The 18,195-nt window shown below is 47.4% G+C and overlaps 1 protein-coding gene across 1 annotated transcript in view; it reads left to right on the plus strand.

The window, feature by feature from the left end:
* The window catches only part of wdr11 (WD repeat domain 11), a 53,951-nt gene that overhangs the window by 17,143 nt on the left and 18,613 nt on the right, over positions 1-18,195 (plus strand). The window contains exons 10-16 of the mRNA XM_030378949.1: positions 298-474; positions 7,722-7,806; positions 10,152-10,258; positions 13,551-13,626; positions 14,737-14,845; positions 16,518-16,639; positions 17,300-17,447. Coding sequence (XP_030234809.1) covers positions 298-474; positions 7,722-7,806; positions 10,152-10,258; positions 13,551-13,626; positions 14,737-14,845; positions 16,518-16,639; positions 17,300-17,447 — 824 coding nt within the window. The remainder of the gene's footprint in view (positions 1-297; positions 475-7,721; positions 7,807-10,151; positions 10,259-13,550; positions 13,627-14,736; positions 14,846-16,517; positions 16,640-17,299; positions 17,448-18,195) is intronic.

Consider the following 18,195-nt stretch of genomic DNA (forward strand, 5'->3'; position numbering starts at 1 on the left):
ATAAAAGCTCCTTATTGGCCATGCTGGGCATATTGGCCATGCTGTGAAAAATCAATGTTATCTCAGACTGAGGCTTCACAAGAGTAAAGATTCTCTCTCTCTCTCTCTCTCTTTCTCTCTCTCTCTCTCTCTCTCTCTCTCTCTCTCCCAGTGGTAGATGTCCATACCAAAAACTGCATAGCAACAAACCCAAACCACCATTGATGAACAGTGGCACAACACAAAGTTGACTTGCTCCGCCTCTTTGTGGCCTTGGTATATCTTTATAAATTGTAATGTATTTTATTGTAACTGCAGGTCAAACGCTGATAGCAGGAGAGGCTCCGCCCCCGTCATCCAGCCAGCAGGAGGTGCAGCTGAAGTTCCTGCTTACAGGCCTGCTCTCCGGGCTGCCACTGCCCCCCTTCGCCATCCGCATGTGCCCCCCGCTGACTACCAAGAACATCAACCACTACCAGCCCCTGCTGGCTGTAGGTGAGTGGCCTCCACTACCATGAGTGGGGATCCACTACCACGAGTGGGACTCCACCACCATCATCAGTGGGGCTCCACTAGGACGATTATTTTGGTCAACATTAAATCACGATTATTCAAACGATTATTGGAGTTTAAAAACATGTTGTATTTATTCAGCATGTCACTCCGAATTCTTTTTTTGCAACTAAGAACTTTGAAATTTCGCCTAAAAAAATACACAAAATGGTCAAAAATGAAATGTTCCAATCTAAAATGATAAACAGATATGTATCCAGCTGTTCTGCCCTTTCTATAAAACAAAAAAACAAAAAAACAAAAATTGAAAAACTTGGTTATGTTAATTTTGTGATCGTATGAAGCTAAAATCGGGATCACAATTCGATTAATCGCCGAGCCCTAGGCTCCACTACCAGCCTCTGCTGGCGGTAGGTGAGTGGGACTCCCAACATCATGAGTGGGGCTCCACTACCAGTGCTCACAAATGCTCACGATGGCATACAGGGACCGAGCAGTTATCCAAGGACTGATATGAGTGTAGGATGAAAGTATAGTTATGGTACATTTTGTGTGTGGTTTCTTTTGCTTTCATTGACCGGAAACTATCACACAACAAAAGTACTTCTCACTTTCAAGGGATTTGCATTTTGGCAATAAAAGTTTATTTTTTTATTAAACAACATAAAAAATGATTACAACCAGAGATTGCCTCGCATTAACGAGGGGGCCTCTGAAAAAAAAATCAGTCTAGTTTCTTTTCAGAAGCAATGAAAGCAATTTGAGCAGCACAATGAACACAGCCACACACCCATTTCTTTATGAAATTGTGTTGAATTTCCTACTATGCTGTAAATAAGCGACACAACATCGTTTTTACGAAGGCCATAAAACACGTTCACGTTTGTTATTCCCAACATCAGCGGTCGTTTGGAACCCTGTTACAAATTAACACCCCCCGGGACGAGGGAAAGATGTTGGGAAGGGGTTGGGTGGGGGAGGGGGGGGGGGGGGGGGGGGGGGGGGAGTGGATTGCACCTGTAATCATCTCATAATCCGCCTGCTATTAGTTTGAATATTTTATGAATTTCATAGGTCGGCCATTTAAAGGAGCGCTTGTGGTTGGAGACCCGCGCTCCTGCTCGCTCCCATTAATCATGCTGCTGCTGCCGCTGCCGGGGACACCGGAGAGAGATTGGAGCGAGAGGCAGCCAGTCATAACTAACTGGGTTGCCCTGATTTATGGCTCCTCTGCACGGCGTTGGAGACGAAGGTGCCATTGGGAGCTTAGTGGTGGAGATCTGAGTCATCTATCTGTGCTCGTCTCTGTCGCCATTCCCGTGTAGGCAGGAAGGCATCGATGTATATATAAACTTGTGAAACCGGTAAACTTTTAATTCAACATGATGTTTTTTTCCGATTCTTCGACGTTGTGAGACTGTGTGGCTTAAAAATTGCAATGCTGTTGTGTGATACAGTATGCCTGCCGCCTCTGACAACACATCTCAATACAGAGTTACAGGCGACTAGCAAGTGGGTGACAGCTCATCTTATTTAGCGCTGCCTCTCGTGCAAATGACGGTGAAATGATGCGGGAGAATGAAAGAGATGCTACTACAAACACAAACTTTGGGGAAAAGCGCAGGAAAGAAATGTAATATGGATGAGCGAAGCATTGCAGACGGAGGGAAAGTTTGTATTTGATTGTTTTTAGATCAGTGCAGCGATTTTTTTAACACAGAATATATACCCTTATCATCCCCACGGCAATAACGCAGAAAATTGCAGATTTAGATCTAAAAGGATTCCATGGCTTCCAAGATTGAGTCAACGCACGACGCCTTCCCCTCTCTCCCTTTGGCGGTATACATGTCTGTTTGCTGATGTGTACACAGTGTGTGTACACACATATACAACACTTAACTCCACGAGGCCTCACTTGTCAGTTCAGCCATCCCCTCTCCCTAGCAACCTCCTCTCATGCCTCTCTTCAAAGATCAACCTGATTTTGTTCATATTTCCCTTATTTCCTGTGATACACTATCTCACTGCTCTACCTGTGCCCTCTCTCGCTCTCTTTCTCTTACTCTCTCTCTCTATCCTTTCTCTCTAAATGTCTCCCTCTCTCTCCTCCCTCTCTAAATTTCTCTCTCTCTCTCTCCTTTGCCTCTCCTACCCGTCTCTTTCTCCATCCTCTCTAACTGGCTCTCTCTTCTCTCTTTACCCCACTCTTTCCTTCCTCCATGTAATTCTTGCTCTGGCTCTCTCTCTCTTCTCTCCGCTCTCAGCTCTCTTCTCTCTCTCTGTGTGTGTGTGTGTGTGTGTGTGTGTGTGTGTGTGTGTGTGTGTGTGTGTGTGTGTGTGTGTGTGTGTGTGTGTGTGTGTGTGTGTGTGTGTGTGTGTGTGTGTGTGTGTGTGTACACATAAAACACTTAACTACGCGAGCCTTAACGCGAGCCTCACTTGTCAGCTCAGCTGTAAAGCTGAGAAATAGTCTCCATTCTCTCCCCTCGTGTGGCACAGATGAATTAGTCCTTCCTCTCGAGATCCACAGGCTCCTATTGGCCCTTCAACATGAAGGAGACGCGAAGAAGTCAACCTCGCCTCTTTCATCAGTGTCCTTGTGCTGCTCACGGTTTTTAAAAGACCGAACCCAACTTTTCATCAGAAGAGTTAACTTTTGTAGACATATCTCATTTTATTCTTGCTTTAGGCCGGGAATATCCAGGATATGTATCCCAAATATCGAAAAGTAGGTCTGTTTGCATGTGCGTGTTCATGTGCGAAAAAAAACGACTTGCAAGGCAGCCCTATGGGGAAATGTACATCAAAGAACAACAATCAGACACACACGCAGACTGCACGCTTTACCTACGTACGTGTGTGGGTGTGTGTGTGTTGCCTCCCTCAACCAGTATGTGTCTGTGTGTGTGTGTGTGCCTGTGTGTCTGTTGCCATTCCTCACCCAGTGTGTGTGTGTGTTGCCATTCGTCACTGTGTGTGTGTGTGTGCGTGTGTGTGTGTGTGTGTGTCGCCTCCCCCAGTGTGTGTGTGTGTGTGTGTGTGTGTGTGTGGGGGCAGAGTGTCCGGTACCACAGATGGTCCGGGATGACCCGCCGTCTGCACTGCGGGGGTCCAGCGGGGAGCCAAGCAACTGAAAGTAGAGCAGGACCCTCGGCCCTCCTCGCACCCGTCACCCCGTCACATGACTCATAAGTCATGCTCTTTGTTTCACCACCCAAACCGGGCTGGTCATTTGGTCTCCCACGCTGCGATGGGATTGGAGGATTCAGTCAGTGTTTCTCACAGAGCACAGTCCTTGTCTCAATGCCCTGGCCATTTAAATCCCTTATTTGAATATATTTTTTTAATAAAGGCAGTTTCTTTAGGCACTGTTGGCGTAATTCGGAACCTTTTATTAGAGATTTCTCCCCTACGTTTTGGTTATTGGTATGACTCGGTCGATGTGTCTGTTGACGCTAACGGGACTTTGTCAGTTGGCCGGCAGGCCTCCTGTGATTGGTCACTCGTCGCGCCACTGTGACTCATCGGCGCCAATGAGAAACCCCGGTGTGTTCCTTTGATGTAGCTCTTCAGGGCTGCAGCACATTACTGATTTGACAGACGATTATTGCGACGATGATTGCAAGTGACAGGCCAGGAGCGGACACCTGCACTCTCTCTGAGACGCTCCGTTCTAACGGATCAGCGATGGGAATATACACCAGCACAAATCAGCTCCCAATTTATTCAGGGCTGCAGGCTACTGGTAATTAATGTGATTGGAAGTTGAGTCATCTCGCGATTACAAATTAATACTTTGCCATGTGAGAATGTCATGTTGATATTGGATATGACAAACACTGGAGTGAAAAGTTATCCCCAAAAGATAACGCCTGCACAACATTTACCGTTAAAGCTAGGAAACGCCATGTATTTGAGAAGCATTTTCTGTCATATTTATGCAAGCAATCTTATAAACGGACAAGCAAGTCAAAAGCAATGACCAAAAAATACCGTCGCAGGACGGTACAAAGCCTGTCCAATGATTTCAGCCGGCCCGAATGATATGATTGGTCAGCCAACCTGCCTGTCTGCCTTCCCACCCTCCAAACAGCTACCTGCACATACTCTGCTCTCATTGCACATGAAAGGAGTCTCCCCAAGCCTGGCAGCCCTAGCACTGGGGCTAGCGAGCTGGACAAGTGTTTTGGGAGAGTGGTTTTGGATGGAGGCATGAAGGGAGGGTTTGTGTTTTTTCGGTTGGATACTTTCAACAATCGAGCTTACACCAGCTGCTTGCTTGAAATCCCCTGCCCTAGCTTTTTACTCAAAGTCCACTCATTTTCACTGCTTCTTTTGTCACAACTCGACCTTTTAACACAGCTACGTGCTTTGTTCACTGGATGCACTGCGGCACCAGTCCCGAGAGAGAGTTATATATATCAGACACTTCTCAACACCCAGGGTGTGCGGCAAAATCACAGTAATTCATGTTGCAGCCATTACCCCTGAGGTTAGAGCTCTGTTGCCTTACAATCCTGTTTCTCCTGCCGTTTGCTACCGGAAAGCTCATATTGATGCAACACCTGTTGAGCAAGGAGTTTTTTTGCACCTTTCTCAGAGTGAAAACAACGAGAGTAAATAACGGAGGGGATGAGCTTTCTGCTAGAGTGGGAAGGTACGGGGACTTTAATGTCCGCCCTCAGTCCAATAACAGTTAGCCGAAGGCAGGGAATCCGAAGCTTGACTCTTCTTCCTCGTAGACTCTCTCTTTCCCATATCGTTCCTATCCGCTGTCGTATATCTGCGGTGACTGCTGCAGCTGTTTTTGGGGACAGTCTTCCCTTATCCAGTGTTGTGGCTGTCAGAGCATCGACGTTAGAATAGATTGCTGTTGCAACTATGTGTGCTTCACTGGAGAACTTTCTCTACAGAGATGGCACGAGACACACACGCACGCACTCACGCACGCTTTTATCAGCAAACAAGTCGACTGCAAACCAAAGCCGTAACTGAGCTCTACAGGGAGGACAGTTCCTCCCGTTGCACACGATCGTGCCCGTCCGGTTTCGTTACCCGTGGTTGTCTGCCGGCGCCTCGTCTTTTTTGTGGAGACAACGGGGCCGGAGTGGTGGAGCGCAGCCCTGCTCTCCTACAGACACGCCCGTCACAATGGGGCCGAACGGCAGCTCGCTGTGCTACCGGCATCGGCTGGAAGACACGAGCACAGCTGCCTTCCCGAACCACTGCTTGAGTGTATGCATAATCCGAGGGTCCTGCAAAGCAAATACCAATTACCGGCTCGTTGAATCCCACCAGAAAAATACAGAATCTGTGGATAAAAAAGCACAGCTGATTAGTTTCACACCTGTCTACGCATACTAACAGAACCAACAGAAAATGCTTTTATGAATTTGAATCTTTGCATAAGTGGAGAATAAAAGAATCACAAAAGGTATTTTGAATTTTTTTTTAAGCAAGGTCGTGGGTGTGCAAACAGAGAGAGCTGCTCTCAGAGGAAAGGAAGGAAACAAGCAAAATGAAGACTGTAGCAGGGTGGGGGGGCCTCTTTTGTTTATCCTTCAATCTACTTCCTCCCGGTTACCCTTGAATGTGTCGGAGTACACACACACACACACACACACACACACACACACACACACACACACACACACACACACACACACACACACACACACACACACACACACACACACACACACACACACACACACACACACACACACACCTCGTCCTCCCACTGTCCTCCCCCTGCCAAGAGGCAAGGCAACCAGACGGCCCACACGCAAACTCACACACTCTCACAAGCGCACACACACACAGTCACACACACTCTCTAGCCTGCCAGCAGTATGCCACTCCGAGTCCAGATGTCCGTCTCGGTTCTGGTGGACTCACTGCGGCCCTCCGGAGGCTGAATAAGTCTTCTTGGCCGCGCTCAGTCACACAGGCTCATTTATCCAGCTCACCCTCCGGGTCAGCCACCATGAAACCGCTGGCCATGACCCACAGCAGGCACATCCACTTCAAAAGCGTCATCAGGAGCGGACATTGGCTCAGGAGGTAGAGCGGGTTGACTGGTAAACCGGAAGGGTTGCGTGTTCGATCCCCAGCTCCTCTTAGAGGAATGTTGAGGTGTCCCTGAGCGAGACGCCTCACCCTGACTGCTCCCGACGAGCTTGCTGTCGCTCTGCGTGGTCGACGCCCCGTGTATTTTATACGTTATTGAATAACTCGTCCCCCACTTTCAGCCGTCAAACGCACCCATCTATGTGCCAAAAAATCGGTTTTCACGCTGAAAACTTCAGTGACATATAAATAGGGCTGTCTTCGTAAAATGAAATATGTCATCATCAGCCTGGGCTTCACCAAAGCTCATCCTAATCTTCCTTCCCTGGTGGATGAAGCAGGCGACTGTGACTGCTGCAGGCTCCCCCTACTACCTGCTTTTTAAACTACTTCTCCTCTCCCAGTGAGTGCTCAGTGTATTATTTTTACACATCGTGCCATCTCGTTCCCGCTGGTGGCTAATGTTTCCGATTATTTGAGTCCCGTACCGTGTGTCATTCCACCAAGCCGTCTATCCATCATGTAATAGTGCTTTTCAAATTAGGCTTGCGCTGGCAGCGGTGCAGGCAGAGCCGTTCAGCCATCCCCTCTCCCTAGCAACCGCCTCTCATGCCTCTCTACAAAGATCACCCTGATTTAGTTCATATTCCCCTTATTTCCTGTGATACACAATCTCACTGCTCTACCTGTGCCCTCTCACTCCCTCCTCAATCTCTCCCTCTCTCTATCCTCCCTCTCTAAATCCCCTGTGACTGTCTCTCTCTCTCTCTCTCTCTCTCTCTCTCCCCTGTGACTCTCTCTCTCTCTCTCTCTCTCTCCTGTGACTGTCTCTCTCTCTCCCCTGTGACTATTTCGCTCTCTCTCTCCCCCGTGACACACTCTCTCTCTCTCTCTCACACACTCTCTCTCTCTCTCTCTCTCTCTCTCTCTCTCTCTCTCTCTCTCTCTCTCTCTCTCTCCTGTGACTCTCTCTCTCTATCCTGTGACTCTCTCTCTCTCCTGTGACTGTCTCTCTCTCTCTCTCTCTCCCCTGTGACTCTCTCTCTCTCTCTCTCTCTCTCTCTCTCTCTCTCTCTCTCTCTCTCCTGTGACTGTCTCTCTCTCCTGTGACTGTCTCTCTCTCTCTCTCTCCCCTGTGACTGTCTCTCTCTCTACAGGGACCAGTAATGGCTCCGTGCTGGTGTACAATTTGACCAGTGGGCTCCTGCACAAGGAGCTGAGCGTCCACTCCTGTGAAGTCAGGTAGGACATCATGTTCTCTGGGCTGTACTGACACACACACACACACACACACACACACACACACACACACACACACACACACACACACACACACACACACACACACACACACACACACACACACACACACACAAGAACAAACACACACACAAGAACACACACACACACACACAAACACACACACACACACACAAACACACACACAAGAGCACACACACACACACACACACACACACACACACACACACACACACACACACACACACACACACACACACACACACACACACACACACACACACAGGGAAACTAACCCACACACACATGCACACAGGGAAGCGTACACATCCCCCTCATGGGTAAACTCATTAAAGCGCTGCTGATCGAAACCACAACCTTGTATTTTACTTTTGGGTCAAACGATTTTTCCATATTTTCGCTTCATTTTATTTCCAGCGATCCCATCTTTTATTGCGAATATCCAGGCGCGATGAGTCCGAATGCCAGGGTAACGGAGCCCTGCCTTTTTTAAATAACCCATTCACCGTCGGGGTTTGTGAGTACATTGGCAAGCAGCTTTTTGTTTGTCGCATTAAAATCGTTGATTGGATTTAATTTATATGTTAATGGAGAGTGTGGATGCGCAAGCTTGACCAGGGAAGCAGCCTCTGGCAGATCTGGCTGCTGTGTGTTCAGGGATTCACTCCATCACTGTAGCCAAGCAGGGGCTGTGGTTTAATACACAGAAACAATAGCCGGTCTTAAATCGGCCATCTTCTCGTGAGATCATGTTGGGCCCCTCACAAGCAATTAAAATAACAATGTTATTGTTAACAAGTTAACACCGGGTTTGTGTAAATGCATCCCGCATTGTTTACTCTAATTCCTTTTCATCGGTAGCGGACTCTACACAAGGAGCGTTAATTGCGATCCTATTGTGCTGCTCGGACACTGCGTGTTTCTGATGTTGGGCTTAATTGCAGTCTGTGTTTGACCGGCCGTTCTCAGCGGGGCCCCCGTGAGTGAAGAGGGGCCAATGGGGCCATGCACCCCGGGCCCCATTAATTACAGCTCTCAGAAGCGCCGGTGCCGTTTCACTAAGATTAATTAAGCGCGAGATTGAATCAATTAGGCCATAAAAAAAGATTGATTAGGAGCAAACACTTTGCATCGCGACGATAGCCGATAAACACAGTCGCAGGGAAACTTTCATGAGAAGGACGGAAAGTTTGTGTATTTGCCTTGCGCGTGTGTTTGTGTGCATGCGTGCGTCTGTGTGTATGTGTTTAGATTTTGTGTGTATGTATACCCCATGAGACAATGCAGCTTGCCCTCCATCTGCCTCTTGGCTCCCAACACTATGACCAATTCGACACAGACTCGACTGCATGGGGGCTGTGGTGCTGGTAGGGGTGTTGGCAACTCAATTGTCTCGCTCTTTCTCTCTCTCGCTCTCTCGCCCTCTCTGTTGCTCTCTCTCTGTCTCTGTCTCTCTCTCGCTCTAAGTGTCTCGCTCTCTCGCTGTCAATTTCCCTCTTTCTCACTCTCTCTCACTCAATCTCTCATGCGCTGTTTCTCTCGCTCTCATTCTCTCGCCCTTTCTCTTGCTCTCTCTCCCTGTTTCTCTCGCTCTCTCCCTCGCTTTCTCTCTCGCTGTTTCTCTTGCTCACACTCTCTCTCTCGCCCCTTTCTTTCGCACTCTCTCGCTCTCTCTCGCCCTTTCTCTCGCATTCCCCTCAAAAATGCAATATCTAAATATTACATAGCAACTTCAGGATTTGCAGACACATACACAAACAAATGTTTGTTCATTATTGACTAGGTTTCCAAACAGCTGCTGGGCTTTACTGTCAGTCTGTGCTATATGCACTGCAACAAGTACAACACACAGAACAATGTTAAAAAGCTGTGTGTGCGCATGGCATGCACGCATACAGCGTGTGTGTGTGTTTTGGGCTGTATGGTAATTAACCTGGTGGCCTCTGGCCCACCCAGCCATGCCCAGGGAGGCAGGGATATTTAGCATCTCATTTACATCTGGTGAGGAAATTGACTAATTAATCATTGGGCTATTTTGCATCTCATTACGGCACGGTTCCTAGCTCCCTGAACCGTGGCCACTTCCGAAATAAGTTTGCGGGTCATGGCAGGACGTGAGATTATGTATGCGCACACTTTACATTTTTTGGTACTTTAATTGTTTACAGCTCTTTGATGCCGTTAATGGATGCAGCGGAAGTGCTTTTTATGTTTTTTATTTTGACTTTTATGGTCTAAGCGCGTGTGTGGCTGTGTGTTTGCGCGTGTGTGTGTTTGATTGTGTGTGGGTGTGTGCGATTCCATAGGGGGATAGAGTGGGTCAGTCTCACCAGCTTCCTGTCCTTCGCCACCTCCACCCCCAACAACATGGGCATGGTGCGCAATGAGCTCCAACACGTAGACCTCCCCACTGGTGAGTTCACACACACGCACAAAAATATACTCCTTTTACTGTATATATTGCACTTTCTCTGTCACTCTTTCGTTGTCCTTCTCCTCTTCTGATGCAGTCGTTTTCTCTCTCTCTCTCGCTCTCGCTTGCTCTCTTGTTCTCTTGTTCTCCTCTCTCTCTCTCGTTCTCTCTCTCTCGCTCTTGTTCTCTCTCTCCCTCTCCCTCGTTCTCTCTCAGTGTCTCATTCTCTCTTGTTCTCTCTCTCGTTCTCGTTCTCTCTCTCTCTCTCTCTCTCTCTCTCTCTCTATCTCTCTCTAGCTTTCGCTCCCTCTCTCGCTTTCTCTCACGCTCCCTCTCTCTCTCTCGTACTTCTCGTCCCATCTCTCTTCACGCCTCATGCACTCTGTCGCCCGAGTAGTCTCTTCAAACGGAGGTCTCAAGGCCACTAGCTTTTGTGAAAGTGATTTGCGTGAAAGCAGCAGAAGGGAGAGGCACAGAGTCGAAGAGAAAACACAAAAGACCGTTTTATGGAAGGGAAACGCCATGATACGCAGTTTGTCTGAGATACTGAAACATACACAGACACATTATTCCGTTACTGAGTGGGCTAGATGAAATGGCGGGGACATTACTTTCTTAATGGAATAGGAAATGAAAGAATCCCAGAGGTAGGGTTGAAAAAGTTCCACCACAACCTCAAAACATGCCAAACTTCAACAACTGCTTCACATGCAGGGAGGGAACTGAAAATGGCTCAGACTCGGGACATTTTTCAGTACAAAATGTTTCCCTCTGCACAGATGTTCAGCTTGAAGCTTCTTATTGCTGTGAAATAAGCCCAGGGACCCTAGAGGTGGTAATCTCCCTCTCTGGTGGGCTTTGTGCCCAGTAAAGAGCCTGAGGGCTTTTCACAGCCACCCTACCTGTCAAACCCCCACGTTTGCTTCGAGCCAATATTCATAATGTTTTTTTTGGAGTCATTAGCCACGTAGAATGGACATCATGTTCCCTCTCGGAGAAGAAGCACAGCCATGCAGGTAGAATCCGTTCATGTAGAATCCATTCTGCGGTTGAATAGACACAGTTCAGGGCTGCCCTGTACTGAGGGATTTTTACATTGGAAACAGACCCCCTGCTCCCCTGCACGACTATGCTCAACTTTCACCGAGCGATACAAAGGAAAAATCCAGTATGCTGAGAAACGCCTCTGACTTCGGAAGGGGACCATGGCGATGGCTTCTCACAACAAGAAGTAATTACTTAACCTTTGTTATTTTTTGATTCTGAACAAAAAACACTAGCCACTTTAACAGCAGTAGCCTTTTTGAAGTGACACAAAGCAAGGTCACAGGCTACACTGGCTATCCGAGCACCGGCGTCATGTAGGCTATTTCTGCACGTGCTGATGTTTATCGGTCAGTCAGGGTCAAGCCTTACCGACCAGCCAGGAGCCACAAGGTTGTGATCTCTGGATGGTTTTCTGCAAACACCAGAGGCAGTTTCTCCCTCCATTTCAACTGCAATCTCAACAAAAAGGCAATCATGTTTTAATTCAGAGAAAAGGCGTTTGCCGAAAAGGCGTTTGCCGAATCAGAAGTGGTACTCTGTAGAAGTAGTTGTGTGACTGCACAGGTTAATTACTTTAATAAAAATTTTCATAGCTTTCCTTAAGGGACACTGGGCTTATCCTGATATCTTTTAGATGATCCAGCACTATCAGAGTTAACAGCCTGCAACTTCAACTTATCTTAACGTCCCTCATTTCCCCCTGCAGGCACGTCTTCCACCAAGTTCTGTCAGTTCACTTCTGTTAGATCTCAAGTCTTATTCCATGGATATGTTTTATGTTCGATCTCAAGTCTTAGGCCATGGACATGTTGTATGTGTGTGTTTTTGTGTGTCCGATCTAGCCACAATGCACACCTGCTTGCACGTGGTGCATTGTAGGGCCTACTATTCCCACCATCACCACCACACATGGCATCAAAGCCCTTGGGACCTACCTGGGTGCCCAAGAGTCAGCTGTGGTATGGTTTGGGCTGCTATTCTGTCTGTGGGGGGACAGTGGGGTGGTGGGTGGGGGTGGGGGAGGCTATATGGGGTGTAATTGAGTCTCTGTAATCAGGACATGTCCCCTCTGTGCCATACACACACAAACGCTGAAACACACCCACACTTATACGCAAACACATGCGCATACACACACACACACACACACACACACACACACACACACACACACAGACACACACACACACACACACACACACACGCACACGCACACACACACACACACCTAGTGAGGGACGCACGCAAACACACATTCCATGACCGATAATTAAAAGCCTCTGCATTTAAATGAATTGCTTGGCGAAATAAAAGATGCCTTGTTTTACAAATTTGCACAAAGTTCAGGGTTTACTGAATCTTGAATCTGCGTTATCTCAAATTACTCACGGAAGCTTACTCACCCACCAGTAGACCGACAACGTGGTGCCGTCGCTGCCCCGAGGAATACTGTACCATTTAAACAAGTTGGTTACGGTCTCACGCCCGCATTGAGCGCTATGTGGTAGTATTTGGGTTGTGGGCAGTAATAAGACGTGGCTTATACCACAGGCTTGTTTGTGGTGTTTTAAAACATACAACCCATTCCAAACGATTCTTCGGCTTATAGAAAATGCAACTTTAAAAACTCGGCACCCACACACACACACACACACACACACACACACACACAAAAACACACACACACACACACACACACACACACACATACACACACACACACACACACACACACACACACACACACACACACACACACACACACACACACACACACAGAGAGCCCCCGGAATTTCCTAGTGTAGCAGACACAGATATTCTGGTCCTCTCCAGCCATCATGGGTAACTAGTTTCTCTCCCGTACATCAGCTGGCACCACATCGGCAACAAGCAGAACAACAACTTTTGGTTTGGGTGCTGTAAGTTCACCTTGGCCGGGAGTCCTGTGCAGCACTCCCCACTGGCTCAGTGCTCTTCATCTCTGCCTGATACACCTAGAGGGGGTGCACGCACTCGTCAGTGAATTAGATCTGGTGGAATCACCCTCTACAGTGCACTTCACAGTGAAAAACAAGTCTGGTTGTCTCTCTCTCTCTGTCTGTTTGTCTCTCGTGTTGTCTCTGTCTCTGTCTTTGTCTCTGTGCTTTTTCTTTCTCTTGGCTCCCCTGTCCGTCTGTCCCTGTCAGTGTGTTTGTGTTGATTTTTACCTAGGTTCAACCCAAATTTCTCTCTCTGTGTTTCCCAGGCAGGTGCTTTGCATTCCGAGGTGAGCGAGGAACAGATGAGCCAGCCATTGAGATGATTAAAGTGTCTCATCTCAAGTGAGTAGCTTTTCCCCAATCCAGCCACGCATCTTGTCTTCACCTGCTTCTTAGACATGCACACATAAATACATGCACACACACGCACACATAAACACACACACACACACACAGATAAAGGCGCAGACACGCACATAAACACACACAAAAAGGCACACACACACACACACACACACTCACACACAAACACCCTCCCTAAAGTTTGTTGTCCCAAGGTCATTTACAGACTCCTACTTTCCTCCACATTTCATGCCTGCCAGGTTTTTTTATTCATGTTGCCACGGTGATGTCTAAAAGTCATATTCTGTGTGTGTGCCTGTGCGTTTGTGTGTGTCGGTGTGTGTGCGTGACTGTCATGGCTGGGTTTGTTGTATGGCTTGAGGCTACATTATTCTCTTCTGTTTACGTCGCCTGGGAAAAAGTGGGGTACATTTTTCTTCGATACGAACGAGTGTAACGGCGACAACCGGTCTTAAGAGGCCCTCACCGCCCCCCCTCTGGAAAACGAGGACGGGGTTTACCCGGTTAAGGAGCCCTCTGTACACCCACTAAATCCCCAACGTCCTTCAGTCTCAGGCATAAGCGTCAGCACCGTGAGTGCAGACCTTTGCCTTTGGAGTAACAAGCTAATTAGATTGAGTCGGGGGGGGGGGCGGGGGCTTGAAGCTGGATTAAACGGCTCCGGCTTCGTGCTACGTGGCTTCACACTCTCTGTATCGACGCCGTCCCGAGTGGCCAGGCGTGGCTGTCCTTTTGGGCGTTCGCTCTGGGGGGAAAATGTGATGCAGAGGAATTCGCTGTCCAAATGTGGTGGGGTGTGATTTGGAGCGGGGCTGGAAATGATTGCTTTGACACTGAAGGTTATTGTCCTCCAGTATGAGCAACTTCATGCAGAACAACCGATTGGGTCTTTGTTTTTATATCGATGGTTGTTCGCAGAAATGTAACCTTTTCTATTTTCGTTTTATTAAAATGTTAGCATACTTGACTGTTTGGGAGCTTTTTGTACACATACTTGACGTGTGTGTGTGTGTGTGTGTGTGTGTGTGTGTGTGTGTGTGTGTGTGTGTGTGTGTGTTTGTGTGTTTGTGTGTGTGTGTGTGTCTCCAGGCAGTACCTGGTGGTGGTTTTCAGGGATAAGCCCCTGGAGCTGTGGGACATCAGAACAGGGACTCTACTCCGAGAGATGGCCAAGAACTTCCCGACTGTCACCGCACTGGTATATACACCGACACACGGACAGGCACACACATGGACACACACACCGACACACACACAGACACACCTCATCTACCCGACAGCAGTGACCCACATCACCAAAAAAAACACATAGTGTGGTGAAGTGATTCAACAGTCTGTGGCATTAGCAGAAATAATTAATTTCCTAATTTAAAAGAGATCGTAATGCATTTAAAAACTTGAGAATGAAGTCATTTGACACACCACTCAAAAAACACACAAACTTACCAAAGCTATATATCATATGAAAGGTTAGACTCTTTTGATTCCAACAGTTCAAACCCTATCACTGTGAAATGCAATCATTGCATATTCAACTATCAATTATAAACTATCTGTATGTAGATTTGTTGTTTTTGTCATAAACGTTGTGTTTGATGACATAAAACAACCATAAACAGGTAATCTATCTTCTGGGCACCATTTTGCAACTTAAGACTGTTTACAAATACATATTTAGTAGCTAAGAGGAAAGAGGAAATGGGTCAATAAGCTTAAATCAGAACACATTCCGTGGCCTTATGGTGCAATTCAGATTGTTTTGCTTGGTGTCATTTAACTTTATTCGCCCTGACCTTTCCTCTGAGGGGTCAAACATCAGATTGTACCATGGGTTCCTAAGATATCCGCCTGTTTGTGTCTCAACAAGTTGATATTGAACATTTTGCATTTGTTTTGATTGGAGTTATGTTTATATTTGAAGATTTGGCCGAAACCTCCCCCCTCCACCCCCCCCCCCCTGGTTTAATTGGGATGCAGAAGCACACATTTGACAGATTTCTACTAGACTTCTTAGTCCTTCTCACAGCAGCCCTGGTAATTGCCCCCAGCAGCCTCGATAATATACACACACAGTTATAGTCAAAGATACAGAAAATCACACACACACACACACACACACACAGACACACAGACACACAGACACATGCCATCATCCACAGCCCCGTCTTTCTGCCTCATTTCCATTTTGATTGTGCGCTACATGGCCTGAAGCCCAAAATCTCCCAGCAGCATGATGATGTGATATGCAAGCCAGTGACTAGCGTGTCTGCTTATTCACGGTAGCATCTAGCTGCTAATAAGTTTGTTTATTTCGCCCTGTCACTGGGTCATTATTGGTTTCGCTCTGTTGATGGCTCCATTGAGGCTTCTGCTCTCGTGGCGTGTGTGTATTGGTCTGTGTTCTATGTATTTTTGTGTGCTGTGCACTGGCTGGGACTCGTGTACACTGCGTGCGTGTGTGTCTGTGTGCATTGAAGTGTGTCTGCATGTATGTGTGTGTGTGTGTGTGTGTGTGTGTGTGTATGTATGTGCATTAATGTGTGTCTGTGTGTATCTGTTTGGGTGTGTGTATGTGCATTAACGTGTGTCTGTGTGTGTGCATGTATGTGTGTGCATATGCATGTATCTTCGGTGTTTGTATCTGCATTAAAATGTGTCTGTATGTGTGTGTTTATCTGTTTGTGTGTGTCTGAGTGTGTGTGTGTGTTAGCATTAACGTGCGTGTGTGTGTGTGTTTACGCGCGCATGTATCTGTGTATGTGCATTAACTTGTGTGCGTGTGCATGTATCTGTGTGTGTATGTGTATTAACTTGTATGTGCATTAATGTGTTTATGTGTCTGTCCACCCCCCCCCCACCCCCCCCAACAGGAGTGGTCTCCCTCCCACAACCTGAAGAGTCTGAAGAAGAAGCAGATGGCGGCCCGGGAGGCCATGGCCCGGCAGACGGTGTCGGACGCGGAGCCGAGCACCGTGGAGTCCTCGGTCATTAGGTCTGCTGGTTCCACGCCCAAAACGCCTTGCTCAATAACAACAAACAACCTCAGAGGACGGCACGTACACAGAGACCGATAAGAATAGTTAACATGACACTTGTTACATCACAGCGCTGTTGTTGAACCCTGGATCGTGATTGGTCGATACCGTTCCAGGGGCGTGTGTTAGTTTTAACGGTTCAGAATCGATGTTCCAACAAAACACATTTAGTAGCACACACAAACAACAACTTAAATAAAAGCTACCACCCAGACAAGGCAAAGACAATATGCTCAAAGCAACGAGGAAGAGTAGTTTTATTTCATCAGATTAAGTTGATAAAAAGTTATACCGGTATATTCTTTCCCTTCTGAAATGCAATCAAATATCATCGCTTTTATCCAAAGGGACATACAATAATTACATTTGTCAGAAGAAGGTGAAACAAGATATATCGCTGTCGGTAAAGTAAGGATGTTCATAGAACCAAGTGCCAAGCAATAAAATCGTAAGGATATGAAAAGGACGCACAACACACTGTAAGTGCGTTGGTGAAATATCACCAAACAACCGCACACACACTTCAGCCAAACAACCGCACACAATCCCACACAATAGCAAAACACCAAGCCGCAGAACACCGCAGTATGCCAACCAGTGTGTCTCTCACCTCCCAGCATGATGCAGGACGCCGAGAGCAAGTCCGAGACCAGCCAGGCCATCTCGGCCAGGGAGCACTTTGTGTTCACGGACACCGACGGCCAGGTGTACCACATCACCGTGGAGGGCAACGCGGTCAAGGACGGCGCGCGCATCCCCCCCGACGTGAGTCCTCCCCCCTGGCAGCAGGCACGCTCTCAGCCTCTGTCAGGACCACTTGGCTCAAGTAGAGCCGACATAAACGGGGAGACCACGCTGATCATAAAGTTCAAACAATAATTGATCAAATAAACTACACAAACTTAATCAGTAATCGGAAGCCAAACCAAATGTGCAGTGCATATCAGCAGGTGTAGTATAACGCAAAATGGGGTAATGAGGAGCGAGGCTGCTGCAGGCCTTTCAGCGCCAGGCCGGAGCGGCCGTGAGAGAGAGCGAGCCGACGGGAAGGGCTTCTTTAAACGCCCGTCCAATCAGCTCTAAGGAGCGCCACGCTCCTGAGGCTGAAGCGTTGGCGTGTTGATGAATGGAGTCTGCTTTCTGCTCATTACTGAAACCTCACATCAATCCAGCCCTAGTAAATAAATAGAGAGTGAGTTATAAAACAATAGTCAATAAATTATATAAATGATGCAAACAAGTCCTCTCCAATTATATCTAGCGTTGCTGCAAATTATTTTCCTTTTTTTTTTTTCATGCTGGCAAGGCGCCAGTTTTGTCGCATATACGAGCAGAATAGGCTTAGTGTAGAGCCGGGAGCAAACATCACTTTTCTGGTTGTTTTCTTTATATACACCCGCCTACACTTTTACTAGTTTTCTTTCCTTACTCCAAGGTCACCATCAGTTTATGTGCTTGTGTGTGTGTGATTGCATCATGGTGTTTGTGTGTGTGTATTTGTGAGCGTTTGTGT

Source organism: Gadus morhua, chromosome 15, assembly GCF_902167405.1.
Source record: "Gadus morhua chromosome 15, gadMor3.0, whole genome shotgun sequence".
NCBI lineage: Eukaryota > Metazoa > Chordata > Actinopteri > Gadiformes > Gadidae > Gadus > Gadus morhua.